The sequence below is a fragment of the Miniopterus schreibersii genome (genome assembly GCF_964146895.1).
Source record: "Miniopterus schreibersii genome assembly, chromosome: 12".
Classification (NCBI taxonomy): domain Eukaryota; kingdom Metazoa; phylum Chordata; class Mammalia; order Chiroptera; family Miniopteridae; genus Miniopterus; species Miniopterus schreibersii.
The window spans coordinates 73,704,786-73,728,563 of record NC_138112.1 but is presented as its reverse complement, the minus strand read 5'-3'; the positions used below and the strand labels follow the sequence as shown (position 1 = coordinate 73,728,563).

General features: G+C 68.0%; 4 protein-coding genes across 18 annotated transcripts; 3 read left to right on the top strand and 1 right to left on the bottom strand.

Moving 5' to 3' along the window:
- Nucleotides 1-1,593: 1,593 nt before the first annotated feature.
- On the top strand, nucleotides 1,594-9,271 carry PNPLA2 (patatin like domain 2, triacylglycerol lipase). Of its 3 annotated transcripts, XM_081155254.1 has the most exons (11): nucleotides 1,594-1,659; nucleotides 2,257-2,525; nucleotides 4,821-5,053; nucleotides 5,135-5,200; nucleotides 5,546-5,755; nucleotides 6,084-6,144; nucleotides 6,229-6,375; nucleotides 7,074-7,206; nucleotides 7,405-7,527; nucleotides 8,569-8,828; nucleotides 9,110-9,271. In XM_081155254.1, the coding sequence occupies exons 2-11, from the start codon at nucleotides 2,321-2,323 to the stop codon at nucleotides 9,253-9,255; spliced, it is 1,584 nt and encodes a 527-aa protein (XP_081011380.1). In that variant the 5' UTR covers nucleotides 1,594-1,659; nucleotides 2,257-2,320; the 3' UTR covers nucleotides 9,256-9,271. The 3 variants fall into 3 exon arrangements, with proteins under 3 accessions (XP_081011380.1, XP_081011381.1, XP_081011382.1); XM_081155255.1 differs by lacking the exon at nucleotides 1,594-1,659 and having other exon boundaries at nucleotides 2,244-2,525; nucleotides 8,569-8,821; nucleotides 9,136-9,271; XM_081155256.1 differs by lacking the exon at nucleotides 1,594-1,659 and having other exon boundaries at nucleotides 2,244-2,525; nucleotides 8,569-8,856.
- A 950-nt stretch (nucleotides 9,272-10,221) lies between these two features.
- CRACR2B (calcium release activated channel regulator 2B) lies at nucleotides 10,222-15,454 on the top strand. Of its 6 annotated transcripts, none has more exons than XM_081153571.1 (11): nucleotides 10,222-10,314; nucleotides 11,839-11,929; nucleotides 12,264-12,439; nucleotides 12,517-12,628; nucleotides 13,018-13,192; nucleotides 13,619-13,765; nucleotides 13,843-13,939; nucleotides 14,085-14,177; nucleotides 14,367-14,533; nucleotides 14,743-14,814; nucleotides 15,044-15,454. In XM_081153571.1, the coding sequence occupies exons 3-11, from the start codon at nucleotides 12,290-12,292 to the stop codon at nucleotides 15,228-15,230; spliced, it is 1,200 nt and encodes a 399-aa protein (XP_081009697.1). In that variant the 5' UTR covers nucleotides 10,222-10,314; nucleotides 11,839-11,929; nucleotides 12,264-12,289; the 3' UTR covers nucleotides 15,231-15,454. The 6 variants fall into 6 exon arrangements, with proteins under 6 accessions (XP_081009697.1, XP_081009699.1, XP_081009696.1 ...); XM_081153570.1 differs by lacking the exon at nucleotides 10,222-10,314 and adding an exon at nucleotides 10,917-11,044; XM_081153569.1 differs by lacking the exon at nucleotides 10,222-10,314 and adding an exon at nucleotides 11,217-11,428.
- A 1,019-nt stretch (nucleotides 15,455-16,473) lies between these two features.
- On the top strand, nucleotides 16,474-21,037 carry CD151 (CD151 molecule (Raph blood group)). 8 transcript variants are annotated; one of them, XM_081154164.1, is made up of 10 exons: nucleotides 16,474-16,608; nucleotides 17,582-17,640; nucleotides 17,744-17,827; nucleotides 18,373-18,500; nucleotides 18,624-18,815; nucleotides 19,173-19,247; nucleotides 19,569-19,673; nucleotides 19,771-19,929; nucleotides 20,008-20,094; nucleotides 20,186-21,037. In XM_081154164.1, the coding sequence occupies exons 4-10, from the start codon at nucleotides 18,420-18,422 to the stop codon at nucleotides 20,243-20,245; spliced, it is 759 nt and encodes a 252-aa protein (XP_081010290.1). In that variant the 5' UTR covers nucleotides 16,474-16,608; nucleotides 17,582-17,640; nucleotides 17,744-17,827; nucleotides 18,373-18,419; the 3' UTR covers nucleotides 20,246-21,037. The 8 variants fall into 8 exon arrangements, with proteins under 8 accessions (XP_081010290.1, XP_081010291.1, XP_081010287.1 ...); XM_081154165.1 differs by having other exon boundaries at nucleotides 16,488-16,608; nucleotides 18,369-18,500; XM_081154161.1 differs by having other exon boundaries at nucleotides 16,490-16,608; nucleotides 18,348-18,500.
- Nucleotides 21,038-22,028: 991 nt separating this feature from the next.
- POLR2L (RNA polymerase II, I and III subunit L) lies at nucleotides 22,029-23,552 on the bottom strand. The gene is made up of 2 exons (XM_081153817.1): nucleotides 23,394-23,552; nucleotides 22,029-22,282 (listed from the first exon to the last, which is right to left on the bottom strand). The coding sequence occupies exons 1-2, from the start codon at nucleotides 23,486-23,488 to the stop codon at nucleotides 22,174-22,176; spliced, it is 204 nt and encodes a 67-aa protein (XP_081009943.1). The 5' UTR covers nucleotides 23,489-23,552; the 3' UTR covers nucleotides 22,029-22,173.
- Nucleotides 23,553-23,778: the final 226 nt, after the last annotated feature.

Sequence of the window (23,778 nt, the reverse complement as noted above, 5' to 3'; positions counted from 1 at the left end):
TCAGCAACTGCCTGGGGTGTGTGCACAGCTGTGTGGAGGAAGGATCCTCCCCTGTGGGCTGCAGTTCTGTGGGAGAGGTAATGAGTAGAACTTAGGACAGATGGGGCCTCCCTCAGGCAGGGAGCCAAGACCTGAAGAGGCCCCAGGGCAGGAGTGAGCAAGGTGTGTGAGGGAAGGGAGGCCAGAGGAGCAGGGACTAGGGTGGGATCTGGGCCTTAGAGGGGGATGTAGAAGCCACACTTCTGGGTGGGAAGTGGGGCCAAGAGAAGTGAGGGCTGCAGAGGTCCTAGCAGCATGTGCTGTGAGGGGGCAAGTTGCATGTGGGATGGGGCCCCCTGTCTCAGGCTAGGGTAGAAGGCCCCACAGAGAAGTGGGTCTAGGGCAGAGCTCACAAGGCTACCCTCAAACCCTGAGAAGGGCCCTGTGGGCCAGAGGACACCGTGGGAGGGGGGGTGACACCCGCCTGGCACAATCATCGCACAACAGGCACCAGGGGTTCCTCCCGCCCCAGCCAGGATTCCAGGAAGGGCCGCCCTGTTCCTGGCTCCAGAGCTGATGGTCCCAGAGGCCTGGAGGGAGGGACATGTACTCAAAACAGTTCAACCCTGGTGTGGAAATGGGGGCAGAGGTATCAGCACTGGGGCAGTGCCACCCCCCAAGGCCTCACGGTCCCATAGAAGCAGGCAGGGCTAGGACCCCAGCCTCTCCTTGGAGCTGGTTGGGGGAGGACTTATTTCAGTCCCTTGCTCAGCCCGGGAGTACCCAGCTCCCCTCTTGGTCACCCTGGTGAACCCCTGAACTTCCCAGGCTGGCCTTATCTCCACTGTGCCACACCCTTTGCCTCCAGCAGCATCCCCAGGGACTCAGTCACCAGGGGCCCTGATCATCCTGACCAGGCCACACCTGCACTGTACCTGCATTCGAGGCATTGGGGGGTGGGTCCCCTCTGCGGAGAGGACCAGTCTCAGTCAGATTCATTCTGTGAGATCCCTGCTGCTCTCTCTCCCAGTGCCCAGGCTCCGGCTCTCCTCACCCCCCCCCCCCAGGGCCTTTGTACATCCTGTTGGGCAGCCTGGGCCGGTGGCCCTGTGCCCTGTCTGAGTTAACTGTACCAGCACACCCTGTCACCTCGTTTCCTCCACATTTTGAGTTTATGTAAACAGCATCTGTCCCCCCTTCCTTCCCCGGCAGGGCTGGGGCTGGCTTGACTGTTCACCGCTCTGCCCTGTGCTGGTCCCCCTGCCAGGCACGCTGTGGGTGCTGAGTGTGGGTGCCTGGGAGCAGTGGCTGAGGACTGGATAGCATGACCCCAGGTGGCCGTGTCCTGGGGAGGCCCTGCTCTGGCTTCTGGGCCTGACCCTCGGATGGCCAGGGCTGCAGCCCTGGCCCCAGCTGGGTCCTGAGCCAAGCTCCTGCCTGGGGAGCCTGTTCCCGGGGAGACTCGCACACGGCAGGGGAGGCGCGGGGTGGCTCGGGATCCCCACCAGGCGGGCCCGACGCTCGCACAGTCCAGGAGAAAAATGCGGAACCGGGGCGGGGGAGCGTGACATCACCCGGAGCTCGACCTGCCGGGCCGGATGCCGGGGCGGGGCGGGGTCCGAGCCGTCCCGTGGAGCCGGCGCAGCCTAGGAGCTGGGGTCGGACGCAGGCGGAGCGCAGGTCAGTGCCGGGGCGGAGGGGCCGCGCGGGCGGGCCGGGCGGGCGGAGGGGCGGCCCCGCGCTCCCCTGAGCTCTCCAGGTTGTTTGTGGTTGGCATCCGGCCCGGTGTTTATGGGTCAGTCTGTGGATGAGCCGTGGGCCCTGGGGGGCCCTGGCTGGGGGAGTGGGTGCCGCAGACGGACCACGAGGGAGGAGGAGGGGGCTGCCCGGGCACCAAGGCGCGCCCCTCGCGAGTGTCCGGCTCCGCGAGGCCCCCAGGCCCCCGGCCGCCGGGCGAGCGCACTGTCCCCCCCCCAGGCCCGGGCGTCCCCTCGCGCCGCCCACGCCGGGGGCAGGGGCCTGGCCGCCGACTCCGGCCGGCCGCAGGGGTGGGCAGCGCCGGGCGCCGGGGACCCCGCGGCCGCCGAGCCGGGAGGTGTTTGGGGGCCGGGGGTTGGGCTGCGGGCGGGGCGGGGCCCCAGGTCTCCCGAGGGCGCGGCCGTTCCCCGCGCGCCCCGATTGGGCCGCGTGCGCCGGCCCCGCCCCGCGCCGGCCCCGCCCACCAACCCCTAAAAACACCGACTCTGGGCCGCGAGCTCAGCGTCGCCGCCTCTACAGGCGGAGACCCGAGGACAGCGGCCGCGGCGGCGAGCAGCGCACCGGGCCCGGCCCGGCCGCCGCGATGTTCCCCAAGGAGGCGACGTTTCCCCGCGAGACGACGTGGAACATCTCGTTCGCGGGCTGCGGCTTCCTCGGCGTCTACCACATCGGCGTGGCCTCCTGCCTGCGCGAGCACGCGCCCTTCCTGGTGGCCAACGCCACCCACATCTACGGCGCCTCGGCCGGGGCGCTGACGGCCACGGCGCTGGTCACCGGGGCCTGCCTGGGTGAGCGCGGCGGGCCGCGGGGCTGGTTGCCCCGAGGGCGCGGGCCCGAGCCCGCCCGGGCGCAGCGGCGGGGGGCGGGCAGGTGCGGCGGAAGCTGTTCCATTGGGACGGGCGGCGCGCGTGGGCGGGACCCTGAGCGCGGGGCGGGGCCGAGGCTGCCGGGCCGCGGGCCAGGCGCCGGCGCGAGGTGCTAGCGGTCACCGTGTCCTGGGGCTGTGACTTTCCCGGGCCTGGCCCGGGGGCGGCCCTGGAAAGCGGCCTGGGCCCCGGGGCCCCTGAGGCTCTCCCGGGCCCCTGCTCCTGGCGCAGCTCCCGCGCGGGCCTGGGTCCCCCGCTGTGGCCCCTCGCTTGCGCCCCTTCCAGGGGGCGGCCGGTCTTCTGGGTCCCCCGCGTGGTCGGGGGCGCAGAGGGCCGAGTGTGCGGGGAAGGGCGCCTCCGCTCCCGCGCGCTCCCCGTGGGCCGGCCAGTGGTGTTTACAGCGCGCGCTTCGGAGCCCCGGGAATGCTGCCCAGCCCCCAGGGTCCCCGGGCCGCCAAGGTGACAGAGGGGACACCCAAGCCCCGCCCAGCAGGAGCCGGGCGGACGCGGGCCTCCTTCCTATGACCTTTGCCCTGAGGGGGAGGAGCCGCCTCTGCATTCTTGGGAAGGGGGACCCACCCTGGGGCCCCTCCTCCTCCCCCTCCTGGAGGCCTTCAGACCAGTGTCCTCAGTCCCCAGGTGGCCGTGCTGGCCTCAGGACCTACCTGGGTCCCTGGTACCCAACTGAGGCCGGGGCTCCACAGCCCCTCCCCACCCCACTCCCAAGAAGACTATTTCTATGTTGTTTTTATAATGAGAGATTATCAACCATAACCTTTCTCTTATTTATTTACTTATTTATTTACTTATTTATTTATTTATTTATTTTAAACGTACCTTTATTGATTTCAGAGAGAGGAAAGGAGAGGGAGCAAGAGAGATAGAAACATCAATGCTGAGAGTCATTCATCGGCTGCCTAGCCCGCAACCCGGGCCTGTGCCCTGACCGGGAATCGAACCCCAATCTCCTGGATCCTAGGTCCATGCTCAACCACTGAGCCACAGCCGGCCGGGCTCTCTCTCTTTTTTAAAATCCTCACCTGGCCCGGCCGGGCATGGCTCAGAGGTTGAGCATCGACCTGGGATCCAGGAGATCGGGGTTCGATTCCCAGTCAGGGCACAGGCCCGGATTGCGGGCTTGATCCCCAGTCGGGGGTGTGGGGGAGGCAGCCGATCAATGACTTTCCCATCCGTGATGTTTCTCTCTCTCTCTCCCTCTCCCTTCCTCTCTCTGAAATCAATAAAGATATATTTTTAAAAATAAATAAAAATAAATAAATAAATAAAACCCTCACCCGAGGGTATATTTTTATTGATTTTAGAGCAAAAGGGAGGGAGAGAAAACATCGATGTGAAAGAAACATCAATCAGTTGCCTCCTGTATGCGCCCCTACCTGGGACCGAACCCGAAACCTAGGTATGTGCCCTGATCAGGAACTGAACTCAAAACCTTTGATGTCCAGGGTGATGCTCCAACCAACTGAGCCACCTGACCAGGGCGAGAAGCCTCTTTCTCACTTGTGGTCTCGGGCAGCTGGAGCCCCCACAGTGTGGCAGGTGCCGGCCCCACGCTGCTCACTCCTGACCTGGGTGGGGGTCCTGGAGGAGGGCGTGGTCTTCAGCTCCTCAGCAAGGCATTCCTGCCCTCTGACCACTCCCGGGCCTGCTCCCACTCTGGCTCTGTCCTCACCGGCTCTCATGGCCCCCAAGAGGAGTGCGGGGGTGCTGCAGCAGGACACAGTCGTGCTTTCCAGGAGTGGTGGAACCCCACCCACTATTTCCAACCTTGTTGGTGCCACAAGGCCTGTGCGACTCCTGGGCTGCACTGGGCTTTGTGAGTCTGGGTCTGGCCAAGTGTGTAAAAGCTGAAGCTGGTCAGAGTTGAGCCTCAGCCTAACCGCTTCCCAGGCTGAGTGCCACACGAGGCCAGGCCTGGTGACTCATGGATCAAGGCGGGCTGTTGAGAAACACCGGGCAGAGGGCAGGCCCAGCCCCAGCTGGCCAGCCCCACTGTCTGTCCCCCAGGGGGGCGGGGGGAGCAGCCTGCCTCTCTCTCTTCAGGAGCAGGTGTTAAAAGTCCCAACTGTGGGCCAGGCCCCCTAGTGGGCACTGGGATTCCTCCAGGGTGGTGGGGTGCCATCAGTTGGGGTGCCCTGAGACACTGGGCATGGAGCCATAGGGGTGTGCTGCCCCCTGACCCTTGGCCTGCTGCCCCAGGTGAGGCTGGTGCCAACATCATCGAGGTGTCTAAGGAGGCCCGGAAGCGGTTCCTGGGCCCGCTGCACCCCTCCTTCAACCTAGTGAAGACCATCCGAGGCTGCCTGATGAAGACCCTGCCTGCTGACTGCCATGAGCGCGCCAGTGGGCGCCTGGGCATCTCCCTGACCCGCGTCTCGGACGGCGAGAATGTCATTATATACCACTTCAACTCCAAAGATGAGCTTATCCAGGTGGGCCCTGGCGGGGTCGCACCAGGGGCACAGTTGGACCCTGAAGCCTCCGCTTACCTCCCCTCCCTGTTTTCCACACAGGCCAATGTCTGCAGCACCTTCATCCCCGTGTACTGTGGTCTCATCCCACCCACCCTCCAGGGTGTGGTAAGTACCCCCTGGGCGCCTTTCCTGGGTGACGAGACCATCACTGTGGGCCGCGGGACAAGGGTGGAGGAGGAAGCCATCAGTGTCCCCCTCACTCCTGCGGCTGCCTGTTGCCTCACTTCCCCAAGTTACTCAAGAGCCAGGCCAGCCCCAGGCCAGGCACACTTCCTGTAGCTACCCTCCCCCTCCCATGTCTGGCTATTGCTGGGCACCCGGGAGGGCTTGTGGGCTTGTGGCCAGTGCCTAGCGGGTGAAAGGCCCAAATGAAACAGCTGTGGGGGGAGCGGCCAGCTCACTCTGCAGGCCCCTCGTCACCTCAGTGACCACGTGTCCCTCCCACCTCAGCGCTATGTGGATGGTGGCATCTCAGACAACCTGCCGCTCTACGAGCTCAAGAATACAATCACAGTGTCCCCCTTCTCGGGCGAGAGTGATATCTGCCCGCAGGACAGCTCCACCAACATCCACGAGCTCCGGGTGACCAACACTAGCATCCAGTTCAACCTGCGCAACCTTTACCGCCTCTCCAAGGCCCTGTTCCCTCCCGAGCCCATGGTGAGCGTCGTGCTGGGGCGGCCGGCCGGGGTCACACAGCCTCTCCTCGCCTGGTCCTGGGGGGGAAAGCTGCCCCTGTCACCTTTCCTGAGTGACAAGGGCAGGGTGGGGACCTGGACAACCTCTTCTGAGGCTGGGGAAGAAGTCTGTGGCCTGCACAATCTCTCCACTGGGGGGCAGCCTCTCCAGCCTCCGTCCAGCCTGACTCTTGTCCTGGGTCCTGGTTCCCGTAGCTTAGTAGTGGGGAGGGTGGGGGTTGCAGGGACACCAGGGACTAGGGGCAGAACTGGGCGTGTCTGACTCCCCTGCTCCAACTGCCCACCCTCAGGTGCTGCGGGAGATGTGTAAGCAGGGCTACAGGGATGGCCTGCGCTTCCTGCGAAGGAATGGTGCGTGGGCCCGGGCCTGTGCGGGGTGGGGTGGGGGCGGGGCCCTGCTCATGGTTGACCCTGGGTTTGGTCTTCCCCACCCAGGCCTCCTGGACAAGCCCAACCCCCTGCTGGCACTGCCCTCTGCCAAGCCCCCTACCCACCAGGAAGAGGAGGAAGCTGTGATGGCTGTGGAGAGGGCTCGAGTGGAAGATCACATCCTGGAGCATCTGCCTGCTCGGCTCAATGAGGGTGCGTGGGGTGCGGGGCTCAGTGAGGGTGCATGGGGTGCGGGGCTCAGGGTGCGGGGCTCAGTGAGGGTACATGGGGGTGCGGGGCTCAGTGAGGGTGCATATGGGGTGCGGGGCTCAGTGAGGGTGCATATGGGGTGCGAGGCTCAGTGAGGGTGCGTGGGGTGCAGGGCTCAGTGAGGATACATGGGGGTGCGGGGCTCAGTGATGGTGCATGTGGGGTGTGGGGCTCAGTGAGGGTGCGTGAGGTGTGGGGGCTCAGTGAGGGTGCATGGGGGTGTGCAGTTCAGTGAGGGTGCATGTGGGGTGTGGGGCTCAGTGAGGGTGCATGTGGGGTGCGGGGCTCAGTGAGGGTGCATGGGGGTGTGCAGTTCAGTGAGGGTGCATGTGGGGTGCGGGGCTCAGTGAGGGTGCGTGAGGTGTGGGGGCTCAGTGAGGGTGCATGGGGGTGTGCAGTTCAGTGAGGGTGCATGTGGGGTGCGGGGCTCAGTGAGGGTGCATTGGGGGTGTGCAGCTCAGTGAGGGTGCATGTGGGGTGCGGGGCTCAGTGAGGGTGCATGGGGGTGCATGGCTGAATGAGTGTGTGTGGGGTGCACAGTTCTATGAGGGTGGAGGGCCATGTGGGGGGGGTGGAGCAGAGCAGGGCTGGCCCTACCTCCCCCACGGGCAGTCAACCTCCCGCCTGTGCCCCACCCACAGCCCTGCTGGAGGCCTGTGTGGAGCCCAAGGACCTGCTGACCACACTGTCCAACATGCTGCCGGTGCGGCTGGCCACGGCTATGATGATGCCCTACACTCTGCCCCTGGAGAGCGCCGTGTCCTTCACTATCCGGTACGGGGGGGGGGCAGGAGAGGAGCCTGGACCACACTTTGGGATCATCCCTGAGTGGTGGTCAGCCCAGGGAAGAGGCAGCTGGTCGGGGGAAGGCTGTCTCCCGAGAGGTGTCAGGGCACCGGCTGGGCCACGGGCGGGGGTGTGGGCATGGGGACCGGCCCGCCACAGCCCCTGAGGCTGCCTCCCGCCCCCCAGCTTGCTGGAGTGGCTGCCCGACGTCCCCGAGGACATCCGGTGGATGAAGGAGCAGACGGGCAGCATCTGCCAGTACCTGGTGATGCGCGCCAAGAGGAAGCTGGGCAGCCACCTGCCCTCCAGGTGAGCCCTGACTGCGGCGCCCGCCTGGGGCCCAGCCTCGCCCCGACGCCCCACGAAGGGCCCCGGCGCCCGCCTGGGGCCCAGCCTCGCCCGACGCCCCACTAAGGGCCCGGGCGCCCGCCTGGGGCACAGCCTCGCCCCGACGCCCCACGAAGGGCCCGGGCGCCCGCCTGGGGCCCAGCCTCGCCCGACGCCCCACGAAGGGCCCGGGCGCCCGCCTGGGGCACAGCCTCGCCCCGACGCCCCACGAAGGGCCCCGGCGCCCGCCTGGGGCCCAGCCTCGCCCGACGCCCCACTAAGGGCCCCGGCGCCCGCCTGGGGCCCAGCCTCGCCCGACGCCCCACGAAGGGCCCCGGCGCCCGCCTGGGGCCCAGCCTCGCCCGACGCCCCACGAAGGGCCCGGGCGCCCGCCTGGGGCCCAGCCTCGCCCGACGCCCCACGAAGGGCCCGGGCGCCCGCCTGGGGCCCAGCCTCGCCCGACGCCCCACTAAGGGCCCCGGCGCCCGCCTGGGGCCCAGCCTCGCCCGACGCCCCACGAAGGGCCCGGGCGCCCGCCTGGGGCCCAGCCTCGCCCCGACGCCCCACTAAGGGCCCCGGCGCCCGCCTGGGGCCCAGCCTCGCCCGACGCCCCACTAAGGGCCCCGGCGCCCGCCTGGGGCACAGCCTCGCCCCGACACCCCACGAAGGGCCCCGGCGCCCGCCTGGGGCCCAGCCTCGCCCGACGCCCCACTAAGGGCCCGGGCGCCCGCCTGGGGCACAGCCTCGCCCCGACGCCCCACGAAGGGCCCGGGCGCCCGCCTGGGGCCCAGCCTCGCCCGACGCCCCACTAAGGGCCCCGGCGCCCGCCTGGGGCCCAGCCTCGCCCGACGCCCCACGAAGGGCCCCGGCGCCCGCCTGGGGCCCAGCCTCGCCCGACGCCCCACTAAGGGCCCGGGCGCCCGCCTGGGGCACAGCCTTGCCCCGACGCCCCACTAAGGGCCCGGGTGCCCGCCTGGGGCCCAGCCTCGCCCGACGCCGCACTCAGGCCCGTCCCGCCCGCAGGCTGGCGGAGCCGGCGGAGCTGCGCCGCGCCCAGTCGCTGCCCTCGGTGCCGCTGTCCTATGCCGCCTACTGCGAGGCCGCGCTGCCCGGCTGGATGCGCAACAACCTCTCGCTGGCGGACGCGCTGGCCAAGTGGGAGGAGTGCCAGCGCCAGCTGCTGCTGGGCCTCTTCTGCACCAACGTGGCCTTCCCGCCCGACGCCCTGCGCATGCGCGCCCCCGCCGCCCCGCACCCCGCCGCCCCGCACCCCGCGGCCCCGCGCCCGCCCGGCCTGCCCCCCTGCTGAGCGCCGCCTGCCCAGCCCCGGGCGCCCCGCGGAGGGCTGGGCCCCGCTTCCCCGCCCCGTGAGGCGGGCCCTGGGGCCGCTGCGACCCCCGCCCGCCTCCCCGGTCCCGGGGGGCGCGGAGATGGGGCCCCGCAGCTGGGAGCAGGGGCTTTGCTGTCGCCCCCGCAAACCACTCACTTGCCGCACTGAGCAGGCGGGTGTGGGTACCCCTCCCCAAGCCCGGGGGGCCTGCGTGTGCCTTGATCTCCCCTCCAGGCCGCCCTGGGGCAGGCGGGGCCCAGGCAGGGGTGGGTGCGGCCTTACCCCCCAGGAACTCGGCACCTCCCCTTCCCTCTGCATTTTTCACGTTCTGCTGGAGAATGTGTGTGGAGAATTATTTATTTTCGCTGAAGCAGATGTAATAAAGGCCACAGCTCAGCCCCTGTGTCTTCCTCGTATGTGACCCTCTCGCCGACCCTGTGGGTCCAGCTTCAGGTCGGGGCTCCCAGGGCCCCCTCTCCTCACGCCCTGCGTTCAGGCCAGGGGTCGCCTCTAGAGGCACCTGTGGGCCCCCGGGGCGGCACCCCACTGACCTGGCTGGGACACACACTCACCCCCGCTTTGCTCTGAGGCCCGCCGGCTGACCCTTGGGTACAGCTTTCCACAGGCCAGCGGAAGTATCTGAGACCGAGATCCCCGCTGAGTAAAATACAAAGAAATGTTTACAAAAGGTGGTGTCCCCGGCTCCGCTCCGCGGTGACACGGGGCGGGGGCTGCTCTCTGGGCCCTGGAGGGTAGGGTGAGGTTCCCGGGGAGCACGGGGCCTGCTCCACGAAGGGCATTTGGCCCAAGGTTTGTGTGAGGCGCTGGGCCTCCCCGAGGCATCACAAGCCTCCTAGCCAGGTGCACAGGTGTTCTTGTCCCTCTGTCCGGTCTCACCCCCAGGGCACCCAGTGTCCTGCCAATACATGAGGATGTATACAGGAGAATATTGGGGTGAGGTCTGCGCCAAAGGGGCCGGACCTTGTTCTGGGAGAGACATGGTTTCCTGAAAAGTGTCCTCTGCCCTGAGCTGTTGGAGGGAATGCAGCCGGCCCTCCTTGGTGACCAAAAGGGCCCAGGGGGTGAAGGGTGCTGGAACAGAGCCTGGCATTTGGCTAGCTTTCCAGGGCCCTTCATCCTGCCGGGTTCAGCCCCACCTGCCTCCCCCCCCCAAGACGGGCGGCTGTGTGGGCGGCTGTGGTGGCGGTGGGAGCCCCCAGCCAACAATAACGGTTGGTAGTGGGACTGCAGGACTGGGCGAGCCGGCTGGGCAGGTCCCCGGTGCTCCTGTGTGCCAGGGGCCGCCCCCCTCTCGGTCTCAAGGTCCTGTCCTATCGGCCCAACCTGTTCTAGTTCAGCAGGATCCCAGGCCCCTGGAGAGGCAGAGGCCTCCAGCCCCCAGCTCTGCCAGGGCCCCACCGTGAGGCCAGGCCCTCCAGGTGGGTGCAGGGGCCAGGCCGGGGCTGGTGGGGGTATGTGGGGAAGAGGGTGGGGTTTTCTCCCCCAGCAGGTAGGTCACCACAGGCTCCACCCAGCTCCTCCCAGCCCTGCCCCAAATCAAACCCAAGTTTTGGCTGTGCCCCAACAGTAGTGCTGGGCGCGGAGGCCTGCTGAGAGGAGGACCTCCAGCGCCCACCGGTTGCTCACCTCGCACATGCACGGGCATTTGTGCTGCTGATTTAAATGTCATTGTCTAGTATGTTAGGTGTGTATCGTTTGAAAATGGGAAAAACCGAATTGGGAAAGCTTAGGGGAGAAGGGAGAGGGCCATTGAGAATATCTGGGTGTACTTCCTGCCTCGCGTTTTCCTATAAACCCTTGTTGGCGCCTTAAATCGGGATCCTCAGGACAGTGCCCGGCTCCCCACTTCGGCCCTGCTCAGGAAGGGTCCCCAGGTGCCTGGGTCGTCCCCGCCCCACGGTGCGCGGGGTCTCGGCCGGGACAGGGACGCGGCTGGCGCGTGGGGGGGGCGAGGCGAGAGTCGGGCTGCGCCCGGAGGCGGGGACAGGGCGACAGCAGCGGCGGCGCCCCGCCCGGGGCCGGCCCACGCCGGGGTCTCGGTGCCCGCAGAGCCGCAGGAGCCGCCCCGTCCCGGGCGCCCCGCGGTGCCCGCCTTTCCGGGAGGAGAGGCCAGGTGCGCGGCAGGTGCGGCGTCGGCGCAGCTCGCAGGTAGGCGCCCCGCGGGTCCGCCGCCCCCCGCCCCTCCCGGTCCCCGCGGGGCGCGCCGACCCCCGCGCGTGGCGGTCGGGGACTCCGGGCCCCCACGGGGCGGGGCGCGGGCGGCCCTTCCTCCCTGCGCCGGGAGTCCGGCCGCAACGCAGCTTCCGCTGGACGGACCTCTGGTCCGGGGGAGCCGGCCACCCGCCCGTGGGGGGGCGCACGGCCCGCGCGAGGCGACGGCGAAGGGTGGCAGCTGCCTCCGGCCCCCGGCGCCCCCGTCGCCCTCCGTCAGACCCGCCCTCTTTGGAGATCGCGCCCCTCAGTCCCCAGGAACACGGGTGGGCGGAGAGTCACTGTCCTGAGCTGACCGGAGGGGAAGGACGTCAGACCCAGGTGTGGGGTCGCCGCGCTGGGGTCGGCGTGGGGAAACCCGGGGCGCGGCTGTGGGGAGACAGGTGGCTCTGATTAGGGGGCGAGGCGCCCCTGGGGGAGGGAGGCCCGCGGAGGCTCGAGCCATAGAGAGGGCGAGTCTGCAGGGGGCAGAGCCTCGCGCCGGGGAGGGTCTGTGAAGCCTAGGGCCGTGGCAGGCACCGGGTCCCAGGCCAGGACCCTGCACCTGCACCCCAGGGGGCCTGGCGCCCGGTGGGTGGGAGGGGCTGCGGCAGGGCGGGAGGAGCTTACCCAGCCTGCCAGCTGGCTGGAGGGCAGGGCTGCTGAGGCCCAGGCTGGATGCGGGGCGCTAGGCTGGATGGGCGGGTGCTCCCCGGGCTCCCTCAGCCCTGTCTCCGTGTCCCCAACTCCAGGATCTGTTCGGCTCCTCCCCATGACCACTCCCGCGCCCAAGCTCTCTGCCCTCAGCTGCCAGAAGCTCCCCTCCTCACTGTCCATCACAAGGTCTTCTGTGTGACCCCCTTCCCACCGGGACGGCCCCTCTCCCCAGCCAGTCCTCCCCTGGGCTCCCTCTTGGGCCGGCTGCCTCTAGCTCCCTCGCAGTCCTCACAGGCCCCGAGCCTGCAGCACCACCCTCTGGTGGCCCGGACCTCCTCCCCGGCTGCCCCTCCTCTGGACCGGCACCATGCCTTCCCCCAGTTCCTCTGCTCAACCCTGGGTCCCAGTGGCTCCAGCTTAGCCTCAGCCACCGGGCACTTCTCCCTCTCGCTGCCTCCCCTCCTCCCCCCTCGTTTCTTATGAGCTCTGCTGGGCCCCTGACTCCTCCTTGGCCTTCCAGCATCCAACGGCCAGGAGCCCACTTTCATGGCCAGCCCTGGGGAGGTGCAGGAGGAGGAAGGGGAGACAGAGGGGGGCCCCGTGGGGCCATGGGCAGCCATGCTGGCGCAGGCCCAGGAGCTGTTTCTGCTGTGTGACAAGGAGGCCAAGGGTTTCATCACCCGGCACGACCTGCAGGTGAGTCTCCAGTCCCAAGGGGCTGCCCAGCCCGGGGCTGACCTTGGCTGCTCAGCCCTGCATCTTTGTCTGGCCAGGGCCTGCAGAATGAACTGCTCCTCACGCCAGAACAGCTAGAGGCTGTGTTTGAAAGTCTGGACCAGGCCCGCACGGGTTTCCTCACTGCCCGAGAGTTCTGCCTGGGCCTGGGTGAGCCCTTCCCTTGCCCCCCCACCCTGACGCCCACCCAGTGAGCCTCCCCTGGCACGTGTGGGGACTCTGTGGAGCCCACAGGTCACATAGGCTGAAGCTTGTGCTCCACAGACAGGCCCCCCGGCTGCTGTGGCATGTGTGGAGCTGACCCCTGCTCCCCACCCTCTCCCCGGTGCCAAACCCAGGTGGGGCTGGGAGCCAGCTGTCCATTCTGGCCTGAGCCCAGCTGTCACCTCCCATTCCCAGGCCAAGAATCAATCCAAAATAAGGAAGAAAAACAGGAAACTGGGCTCAGAGGAAGGGCAGGATATGTGTGTGTGGGGGGGTGGGGGCTGAGCCAGGGTGGGACCCACAGTCCTGGTAATCTTTCCCTCCCATGCCCACAGGGAAGTTTGTGGGCGTGGAGTCGTCCCAGGGCACACTGCCCTCCCGGGCTTCTGAGGAAACCTTTGAGTCGGGCTGGTCCGAGGTGCAAGGCACGGGGGGCTCCCTGGAGGAGGCGGAGGAGGAGAGATTCACCGCTGCGCTGGAGCAGCTGGGGGTGGCCCAGGCCCTGAGCCAGTGAGTGCGCCGGTCCCACTCCCGGTCCCCTCGGCTGCGTGCTGCCCGTCTGTCTCTCCCGTGTCTGTCTGCTCTGGGCAGGGTCCCCAGGCTGGGCCTGGCCCCGCGGTTCTCTCTCAGCCGCCCCCGGGAGGGGCTGGGCGTGATTTCTCGCAGAATTTGCATTTTAGGAGGCGGCAGAAGCGGCTGCTGGGAGGGGCGGCGCCCGGCACGGGGCCTCTGACACCTGGGCCCAGCCCGGCGTAGACGTGACCCCTCGCCGGCCGCGCGCACGCACTGACCCCCCGCAGGGGTGAAAGCACCCCCCCCCAGGAGGGAGGCCCTGAATGTGGGAAATGCGCCGGCTTGTGCGGGGCTGCAGAGGTCACCTTGGGGAGGGTGCGGAGCCCCCACTTCGGCTTCAGCCCCGGTCCGCGCCTCCTCCAGGCAGCGCGCGGTGCGAAGGCTCTGGGTCCGGCTGCAGCGCGAGCGGCCCGAGCTGCTGGGATACTTCGAGGACGTCCTGATGCGTGCGTCGGCCTGCCTGGAGGAGGCGGCCCGAGAGCGAGATGGCCTGGAGCAGGCGCTGCGGCGGTGAGGGCTCGGGGCGGGCGGGGGTCCCCGAGGCGGCAGGGGCGGGCTGCAGCTGTCTCACCCCCGGCCCCCCGAAGGCGGGAGAGCGAGCACGAGAGGGAGGTGCGGTGCCTTTACGAGGAGACGGAGCAGCAGCTGCGAGAGCAGCGCCAGCGCCAGCGCCTGCGGAGCCAGGTGCGCCCGCGGCCCCGCCCCGCCCCCGCCCCGCCCAATCCCAGGCCCGCGCGTCTCCCTGGCTCCGCCTTCCCGGAATTGGTCCCGCCCCCGGCCCCTGACCCTCCACGGCCCGAGGAGGCTCAGGTGCCCCCGCGCGTCCCAGGACCTCCCCCGGGAGGAGCAGAGAGGCCGCCTGGAGCTGGAGCTACAGAGCCGCGAGCAGGAGCTGGAGCGCGCGAGCCTGCGGCTGCGGGAGGTGAGGGCCCCGCGCGCGGCGGGGGCAGGTGCAGGCCCCCCCGCCCAGGCGCCGCGCACGCCCTGGCACCCTTGAGGTCCCCTGTGCCTCAGTGTCCCCAGCTTTGGAACTGTCGGGAGTCAGAGGCACCCCAGCACCCCGGGGAAGAGGGGGTTCCTCTCCAGCCGCGATTCCCCCGCAACCCCGCAGCTGGAACGGCAGCTGCAGACCCGCGCGGCGGAGCAGCTGGAGGCGCAGGCGCAGAACGCCCAGCTGTGGCTGGCCAACGAGGCCCTGCGGACGCAGCTGGAGGCGGCGCAGGAGCAGCTGCGCCGGCTGGAGAGCGACGTGCTGGGCCGCCAGGAGCAAACCCTACGGTGCCCGGGGCGCGGGGCGCGGGCGGGCCCTCCGCGGGGGGACCGGCGGGCGCGGGGAAGCGGGGGCCAGGCTTGGGGCTCGGGCCTGGGCCGCTTCCACCCGCGTCCCGAGTCTCAGCCTGGCTCCCAGGGTCTGCCTGGCGCAGGGTCCGCGGGGCGGGGTGGCGCGGGGAGCCTCCCGCACCCCGGTCACCACCTCCCGCCCGCAGAGACGTGGTCGCTGTCTCAAGGAACATGCAGAAAGAGAAGCTCAGCCTCCTGCGGCAGCTGGAGCTACTCAGGTTCGGTCCGGCTCCGGCCGCGAGAGGGAAGGGGCTGCAAGCTCCCAACACCCCTGACCACTGCCCGGCTTACTACAAGGAAGTCCTTCCTTGCGTCTGCCCTGCCTCCCTCACGCTGCGGCCCCGGCCGGGCAGCTCTCTCCTGGTCTGAGGGGGCCGCAGGGCCCACACTCCCCGCCCTAAAGCGCTGCCTCCTGAGACCTCTGAGTCCTTGGGCTCCCTTCCCCAGGGAACTGAACACGAGGCTGCGAGACGAAAGGGACGCCTGTGAGACCAAGCAGCTGGTCAGTGGCTCCAGGAAGGCTCTGGCCTCGGCCCACCTGCCAGGGCCCACCTGCCACTGCTGCTGCTGCTGCTGCAGCAACTGGGCTCCACCCCACAGACACGGGTCAGGCCACCTTCCCAGTGCCCGATGACCGGCCCCAAGTGACTCGCTGGGCGTCACCTGGAGAAACGGCCCTTTGAAAGGGACTCGTGGGCCGCCTGGCCTGCCTGCCTACGAACATGAGGGAGCTAACGCCGGGCTGGTCAGGCTCCCCTCTGCCCCTCTTCCGGCCCTCGTCCCGTCCCATCCCGTCAAACCCATCTCTGTCCAGCAGAAAACCCCTCTCCTCCAAATAAACTCCACTGACTGCACTGCAGCCTCCTGGACCTCCTGTGTGGGGGAGCCACAGGCATCAGGTGTCCGGGGTACATGTGGGCACAGGTGCTGGGGCTGTGGGTCCTTGTTTGTGCTGTGGGCGTCCCTGCATCTCTGGGAGGACCCCAAACCCTCACAGCCCATAAAAGCTTGACGACCCATGGGCCTCTCGGTAGGAACAAGGAGACTGATGCCCGGCCACTGTCCCTCTGTCTGTCTCATCATGGAGCACCGGGCGGGGTGTCCTCCCAACCCGGACCCCACTGCCCATCTCTTTCCCCATGCCAGTACTCACACAGCTCTGGGTAACCCCCCGGAACCAGGCCAGTCCTGCCTGGAGCCTCCTGGAGCAGGCCTGGGCCACCCCCATGCCCAGGGGACCTGCCTAGGGAGCGGGGAGCTGCCAGCTCAGCCACGGGCAGGCTGGGAGGGGTGCTGCCCCGTCTGACTGTGTAGACTCAGACTCCGCCTGGGGCTGGGGCTGCGCCTGGTGGGTGGGGCGGGAGTCTCCCCTCCTTACTCCCACTCTCAGCTTCCCAGTCTAGTGGGTCAGCAGGACTTTCTCCCTCAAGCCTTCCGGCCCCTGCCAGGAGTACCTCTCACAGGGACTCTAGGCCTCCCCGCCAGGCCAGCATCTGCTGACCCCTGCAGCCTCTGGGTGTCCCTGGGTTGGGAGGAGAGAGAGGAGTTGGGTTCTGGAGGACAGTGGGGTCTTGGACAGAGTCCGGGGCCTTGCCTGGGCTGGCCGCCTCCCCCATCTCGCCCGCCCCTGGCCCAGTTCCTCCGTCTCCCGAGGGTGTGTGCCCTGGCTGGGCTCTTGGGGCCCGCAGGCTGCGGCTCGTCCGGCCCGCACAGCCCGGGTAGGGGCCTTCGGCGCGGGCACTGTTGGTGTCCCGCCCCCCCGCGCAGCCCGCGTTCAGACCTGTCGGGAGTGGGCGGGGTCTGCAGCCTGTGGGCGGGGCCGGGCCCAAGTTTTTCGACCATGGGCGGGGCCTGCGGTCAGGGGCGGGGCCTGCGGTCAGGGGCGGGGCCTGTAGCAGGGGCGGGGCTGGCCTGGGCCGGGCGGTCCGTTGCGCCTCCCCCGCAGACCTCCGGCTGGCGGCGCGTTCTCCGCGCTCGGAGCCGTGGACCCCGCCCGACTCGGACGCGCGGCGGTGAGTGCGCCGCCCGGGCTGGCCGGCCGCGGGGGCCGAGAGTCCGAAGGTCCCGCGCGGCGTGGACTCGGAAGCCCGGCCGCAGGCTTGGGAGGCCCTTTCCGGAGGGAGCCGGACGCCGGGCGGCTGGGCGGGCGGAGGGAGACGCGGGGCGGGGGCGGGGCGCCTCCCGGGTCCGCGGACGGGCCCGGCGGTCCCCTCGGGCCAGGGCCCCTCCTGCGCATCCCGCTCATTGTTCCCGGGCGCCGGTCCCCTTCCCTGCGCCTGGGGCCCGCCCACCACCCGGTGCGAGTGGGCGGGCGGGCGGCGGCGGTGACCTCAGCGGGTGACGCGGGATCCCTCGCGGGGCCGGCTGGCGCCGAGTCCCGGGTCCCCCTCGCGGGCGCGGGCCGCCGAGGGCCCGGCGGCGTTGCAGGGCCGCGGGGTGGGGCAGCCCCGCTCCCGGCCGCAGGAGCTATTTCTGGCCGGCTTTCCCTGGGGCTCACATCCGCCAGACTCCCCCGGAAAGGGGGGCCCTCCCCACGCGCGGCCCGTGTGCAGCCGCGGGGGCTGGATCTGTGTCCGGAGTCAGCGTCCCCAGAAGGCCGGGGACGTCGGGGCTGCCCCGGGCGGCTCCGCGTGGGGGGTCAGCTCCGCGTGGGGGTCAGCTCCGCGTGGGGGGTCTGCGCCTCTTTTCCTTCCCAGGCTCAGCCACTGCTGCTTCGTGCGGGAGGAGCCGCGGCGGGTCTGGCGCTAAGGCTTAGGGGCGCTTGGAGGAGGCGTGGGGTTCCTCCCAGGATCGGACTGTCCAGAAATGTCCTCTGCCCTCCCCCTCCCTGGCTCAGACCAAAATACCGCCGGCCGCTCCCTGAGCCGGGGCTGCGAGTGACGCTGCGGGCTCTGGTCCGCCGTGTGGGGCCCGCAGCCGCCGGGAGGGGGCAGGGTCCTGTCCAGTGGCCTGGAGTCTGACCTGTGACCTGTCCCCGCCCTCTAGTGGAGCCTCCCGGGGAAGTCCCGTCCACCTGCCTTTCAGGGAGCCCGGCCTGCGGCCAGGTGAGTGCCGGGTGGGGCTGCCGGAGTCCGCCTGTGGGCGTTGCAGTGTCTGGAAAAGTGGCCCCGGGCGCTGACATCAGTGTCCCGCCTGTGCCCTCCCCAGGGTAGTCATCTCGCGGCCGAGCCGGCTGGCTGTTCCCGCCCGCGGCGCCTCTGAGGACGGCCTGTAGCGGTGCTTCTTGCTGGGGTTAGTGTCACTGTCCCTCTCCGGGAATCAGGAAGCCCCAGGTCTGGGGGTGCCTGTGCCCTCCACGGTGCCCGCTCTTGCCGGGAGGAAGGCAGGTCTGCCCTTTAACAGAAGCCTGAGTGGCTTCCCTAAGGCCACTTGGCTAGTAAGGGGCAGGCCAGCCTGGCGGAGGGTAGGTTCCTGCCAGCCAGTGACTTGGGGCCTGGGGAATGCTGGGGTGGGGGGTGGGGCCTGCATGAGCTCATCACCGGTGTCTGCTGGGGCTTCCTGCCCGGCTGCCAGTGGGGGTGAGGCAGCCAGTGATGGTTAGGGGTCCTCTGTGCCCCCTGGGCCCTGGGGTCTGGTCAGGGCAGCCAGGCCCTCCTGCCTTCCAGGGCTGCATCTGCCCTGGCTGCAGTGGGGTGGGGGCTCCTGAGCTGCCCGCCTAGGAAGTGTCCTGGTTCCCATGGACGCTCTCCCAGGGCCTTGACCCAGGGCCAGTGGTTGCCTGGGCACCAGTATCCCCTCCTTTTTTCCTCAGTAGTGTCTGGCCTCCTCCCAGCCAGGTCCTGGTGCTGTGGGCTCTCCGACCACCCCTGCTCCCAGCCCCAGGATGGGCGAGTTCAACGAGAAGTCAACATGCGGCACCGTCTGCCTCAAGTACCTGCTCTTCACTTTCACCTGCTGCTTCTGGGTGAGGAGTCGGCGCCTGCCGCCCCCGACCCACCTCCTCCGCTTGTCCTCCCATCCCTGGTCCTTGAAGGGAGTCCTGGTCTGGGGCTCACATGTGGTAACCGAACCGGTGCACTGCCCACAGCTGGCTGGTCTGGCCATCATGGCCGTAGGCATCTGGACGCTGGCCCTGAAGAGTGACTACATCAGCCTGCTGGCCTCGGGCATCTACCTGGCCACAGCCTACATCCTAGTGGTGGCTGGCGTTGTTGTCATGGTGACCGGTCTCCTGGGCTGCTGTGCCACCTTCAAGGAGCGGCGGAACCTGCTGCGCCTGGTCAGCGGGGCATGGCTGGCACTGGGGGTGGGGGTGCCTGGTGGGGGGCTCCCTGTCTGGCTGTCTGGGGCTGGAGGAAGGGACCGACAGGGGTCACGTGTAACACTGCAGTGTAGCCTCTGCTGTGTTCACCTGGCAGGGGGTGTCCCTTCCACCTGCCCAGCCCTCCTGGGAACCCCCAGTGGGGGAAGACACCATCTCCGAGAGGAAGCCCTCACCTGCAGTCTGGAGCCCTCACTCTGGCCACTTGGGAGCGGAGGGTGGGGACTCTGTCGAGCCGACACTGGGAATTGCTGAGGGATAGGGTGTGTGTGCCCCTTTCCTGTCCCTGCTCACCCCCCCACCTCTCTGCCCCAGTACTTCTTCCTGCTCTTCTTCATCTTCCTGCTGGAGATCGTTGCTGGTACCCTCGCCTACGTCTACCACCAGCAGGTAGGGAGCCTGGACAGGCCACATGGAGACACGTACACGCAGACCCCCCCAAGCACCAGAGCTGACCACTGTTCCATCAGGCCCTAGAGACGGGGGCTGGGTCACTGGGGGTAGGGTGCACTGTAGGGGTTCATGGGGGAAGGCAGGTGTTCCTAGTACCTGGAGCTCTCTCCCCGCCCCCGCCCCTCCCCATGGCCACCTGGGTGACTCCCAGCCCACCTGACCCCTTTCCCTCGGAGCCCTCCCCACACCCCTCCCAGCATCTGCCCCACCTTGGAGGGTCTTAGATCATGGCTGAAGTTACCACCATCTTGCCTCCAGCTGAACGTGGAGCTCAAGGAGAACCTGAAGGACACCATGACCAAGCGGTACCACCAGCCAGGCCACGAGGGCGTGACCAGCGCAGTGGACAAGCTGCAGCAGGAGGTTGGTGGGTGGCTCAGGGAGGGGCCTTTCTGGGACCTCTGCAGGAGTCCGGCAGGGTGGGTGGGGCAGGGACTCAGCCCTGGCCGACTCCCCGCAGTTCCACTGCTGTGGCAGCAACAACTCCCAGGACTGGCAGGACAGTGAGTGGATCCGCTCTGGGGAGGCAGGTGGCCGCCTGGTCCCTGACAGCTGCTGCAAGACCGTGGTGGCTCACTGTGGTCAGCGGGACCACGCCTCCAACATCTACAAAGTGGAGGTAGGTGGGCGGGCCTGGGCTCCCTGAGGGGTGCTGGAGGACTTGCCTACCTTCAGCGCCTCACCCCTACCCTCCCAGGGCGGCTGCATCACCAAGCTGGAGACCTTCATCCAGGAGCACCTGAGGATCATCGGGGCAGTGGGCATTGGCATCGCCTGTGTGCAGGTGCGGGCCTGGGGGCAGGGTGGGCCCTGGTGGGTGCAGGGACGCAGGTGGCTGGTGGCCATGGCCCGCTCACGCCGGCTCCGTGCCACAGGTGTTCGGCATGATCTTCACGTGCTGCCTGTACAAGAGCCTGAAGCTGGAGCACTACTGACCCTGCCCACGCTGGCCGTGTGCGCCTGTGCACTGCAGCTTCTCGCGGAGACTACTGAGCTGATACTACTGACAGCCAGGGAACTGGGGTCCCTGGGTGCCTCTCCCTCCCCTCCCCCTGTGCCATCCTCCACTACCATGCCATCATCATGCCCTCTGGGGACCCCCACCCCAGACGGAGCTTCAAGTGCCTTTAGCTGCACACCAAAGTCCTGAGGCAGGGTCCCCTCCTGCAGTGGGGGAGGGGCAGCACTGCTGCCAATGGGGGGGTCCTGGTCTTGCTGGTGTGGGGGGACTGGGTTCTGACAATAAAGTGCCCCCCTCCCACAGGCCACCTCCCTTGGGGGAGTTATGACACCTCAGGGTACTCCCTGATGCCTGTGCTTAGTTGGAAACAGAGATGGGCTGGGTTGGCCCACCCTAGGGTGCTCCTAGCCCCTTGGACACACCCCACATGGTGTGGGGCAGAACTTGGAGGGGTGTTGCTGTGTGGGGTAGGTGGAGGAGGATGTTGATCAGCTGCAGGTGAGGAGCTCCACGTGCTTGCCACCAGGTCAGTGCCACCCATGTCCCCAGGGTCCCACACCTCTGCCGATCCCCCTGGTCCCAGCCACCTGCTCTGCTGAGCCTGCTTTGTCTCCCACTGCTGTCACCATCATCAAAATGGCCACAATGTTCACTGCTGTTTCCCCTTGCCCGGGGGCAGGGTCTGGGGGCTTATTCACTGCTGTATTACAGATGCCTAAAACTGCCCCAGCACATAGTAGGTGCTCAATAAATATCTGTGGGTTCACAGGTGGACTTACTGCATCATTGAGACGGTTCTGGTCCTCAGAGCCCTCACGTCTAGCAGGGTGGACAGACCCAGCTACCCACGGTCATGACTAAGGAGGGCAGGGAGCCAGGAGGGCAAATCCTAGGGGTCCAGGGCAACCAGGTGTGAGCTGAGAGCTGACAAGACTCGAGGGGGCACTGAGCAAAGGCCTTGAAGCAGAACTTCACACATTCTGGGAAGATGGTGGTGTGGCTGTGAGCCAGCTGGGAGAGGTGTGAGGCCTGGGGTCTGGCAGGATGTGTGCTGTTAATGGGAGCCAGGGCTCAGCCACTGTTCCTCTCCGCCCTGGTGGCTGCCTCCCTTCCTCTGAACTTTTCTGCACCCTGTTGGTCAGAAGGCACCAGGGCCCCCCTGACCCTTCCCAGGGTGCCAGCTCTTCTGGCTGGCCCACAGGATTAAATGCTAGTGCCCAGGGCGCTGGGAGCTCAGCCAGACCTGACAACCAGCAGAGCCTCCTCAGGGCCACCTGTGACCTGCTGTGGGGATCTTGGGGGTAGTTGTGGAGGCCAGGTGCTGCCTCTCCCTTCTGCAGGAACTTGGGCAAGGGAAGGGGCCTACTGAGCTTGGGTGGAGCCTGGAAGCTTCTGGCAGCAGAACCCTCAGAATGGGCAGCTGTGACCACAGCTGGCACTCTACTCAGAGCCCAGATCTGGTTCTTTAAGTCCTGGGAGAGAGGATGTGTAGACCTCTGTACTCAACCTAAAGAGCATCCAGAACACAGGGGTGGGGATGCCAGTGCTCCAGTACTCTCTGCCTGTGTCTTTGGGGGTCTGTAACCCCCCTCCATAGGGAGACACCTCAGGCTGAGCAACTGCCATGGGGATGACTCTCCCTCCTCCCGGGCAGTAAGGGCCCCACATTCACCCCCATGAGACCTCAGGCATGAGGCAGAACACAAGTACATGGGTGGCGGGGGTCCCATAGAACCAGACCAACTGTTAGGACCTCCTTACGGTTCTGCAAAGACCTTTACTAGATGGTTCCTTCCAGAGCAGAGAGGACAAACGTCCACACAGCTGTGGGCAGGCATTGCTTCCAGCTACCCACACCTCAGTGAAAGGAGCTCTGGCCAGATGCTGCCAGGGTCTGCACGGTCACTTCTCCAGGGGTGCATAGTTGAGTAGCTTCTCAATCAGGTCCACGTGGGCCAGCAGCATGCGGCGGCAGCAGTAGCGCTTTAGGCCCAGTGCATCCAGGGCATCCCTGCAGGCAGGAGAGAGCAGGCTGTGGTCTGTTCATCTCAGCCTCAGTTGGCTGCTGTGGGATCTCCCCTCCAGGAAGCCACCCTGCCCATTCCCCAAGCCAACAAGAGCCCCCAGTTTCCCTGCGACCCAGTCCATTCACCCTCGAGGCCTCCAGAAAATTCTCACACTGTTGGCCCCAATGTGCAGAGGTGGCGGTTGGGAAAGGGGAGACCAGGCGGGGAGGTCCTGTGCAGCCTACCAGCTGCTCCCTCACTCTGGTCACCCTAGCAGCCTCCTCAGGGTCCTAGTGCAAGCATTCAGCCCACCCATGGCTTCCCTGTTCATCCCACACCTGCACAGAGAGCCTATGGCATGCCGGCAGGCCCCACGCCCCAGGGGTTCAAATGTGACCAGGACATGGGCTGTCCACAAAGTGGCCAAGGGTAAGATGAATGCAGAAGAGACTCAGGCAGGCACGGTGGCAACCGCCTGCTAAGGGGCAAGCACAGAGAACAGACACTGCAAACGCCTCATGATGACAGCTGTGTGGTCAGGAAGCTGTCAAGTGGGGGGCTTGCAGGACATGTTGTGGCCCCAATAGCAGAGAAAAGAGGTTAGGGAGCAGGTGGACAGGGAGGAGGCTGAGGGCTTAACTGGTGGAGAGGTCAGGGGATGCCTAGAAGCCCCCAACACCAGTGGCTTGATGCCCAACTCTCCTCTTTTCCCCAAACTGGGGGGGGGGTAGGGGTGGGGGAGAGGGCAACACTCTCCAGAGAGCAAGGCTGGAAGGGACTCTGGGGCTGAACGTCTATGCAGGGTGACCTGGAATTGGGTGTGAATGCAGTGGACCGCCCTGCCTGCCGGGCAACCTGGACCACGACCCCACCTCCCCTGCCCTCCGACCTTGCCCGCAGGCCCGGACCCCTCCCCCGCCCCAACCCTGCTCCCTAGGCCGGGACCCCTCCCCCGCCCCGCCCCCTTCTCCCTAGGCCGGGACCCCTGCCCCGCCCCGACCCCTGCTCCCTAGCCCGGGATCCCTGCTCCCGAGGCCGGGACCCCTTCCCCGGCCCCAGGACGCGGCCCCACCGCACGGGAGGCCCCCGCCCGCCCCGCCCCGCCCGGTGCCTCACCCCTCGGTGTACTCGGCCTGCAGCAGCCCCAGGTAGGCCTCCCACTTGTTGCCGACGATCTTGCCGCACGTGAAGCAGCGCACGGGGATGATCATGGCGACAGCGGCTCAGCAAAGGCGCCCCCGGGTCCCGGCCGCGCTCAGGCTCCAGCGGCGCCCCGCCCCGCGCCGGGCGCACCCACGTGCGGGGGTGTCCGGCCCGCCCCACCCCGCCGCCCCCAGCCTGCCCGGCCAGCCCCCGGCGCCTCTGCGTTCCGTCCCATGGCCCGAGCTGCCCCCCGAGCGCGCGTGTGTGCGCGTGTGCGTGCGTGTGGGGGGCACGCGCGGCCGCGGCAAACCTGTCGGCGCCCCCCTCGCCCACAGCCTTGGTACGTCCCGGGCTACGG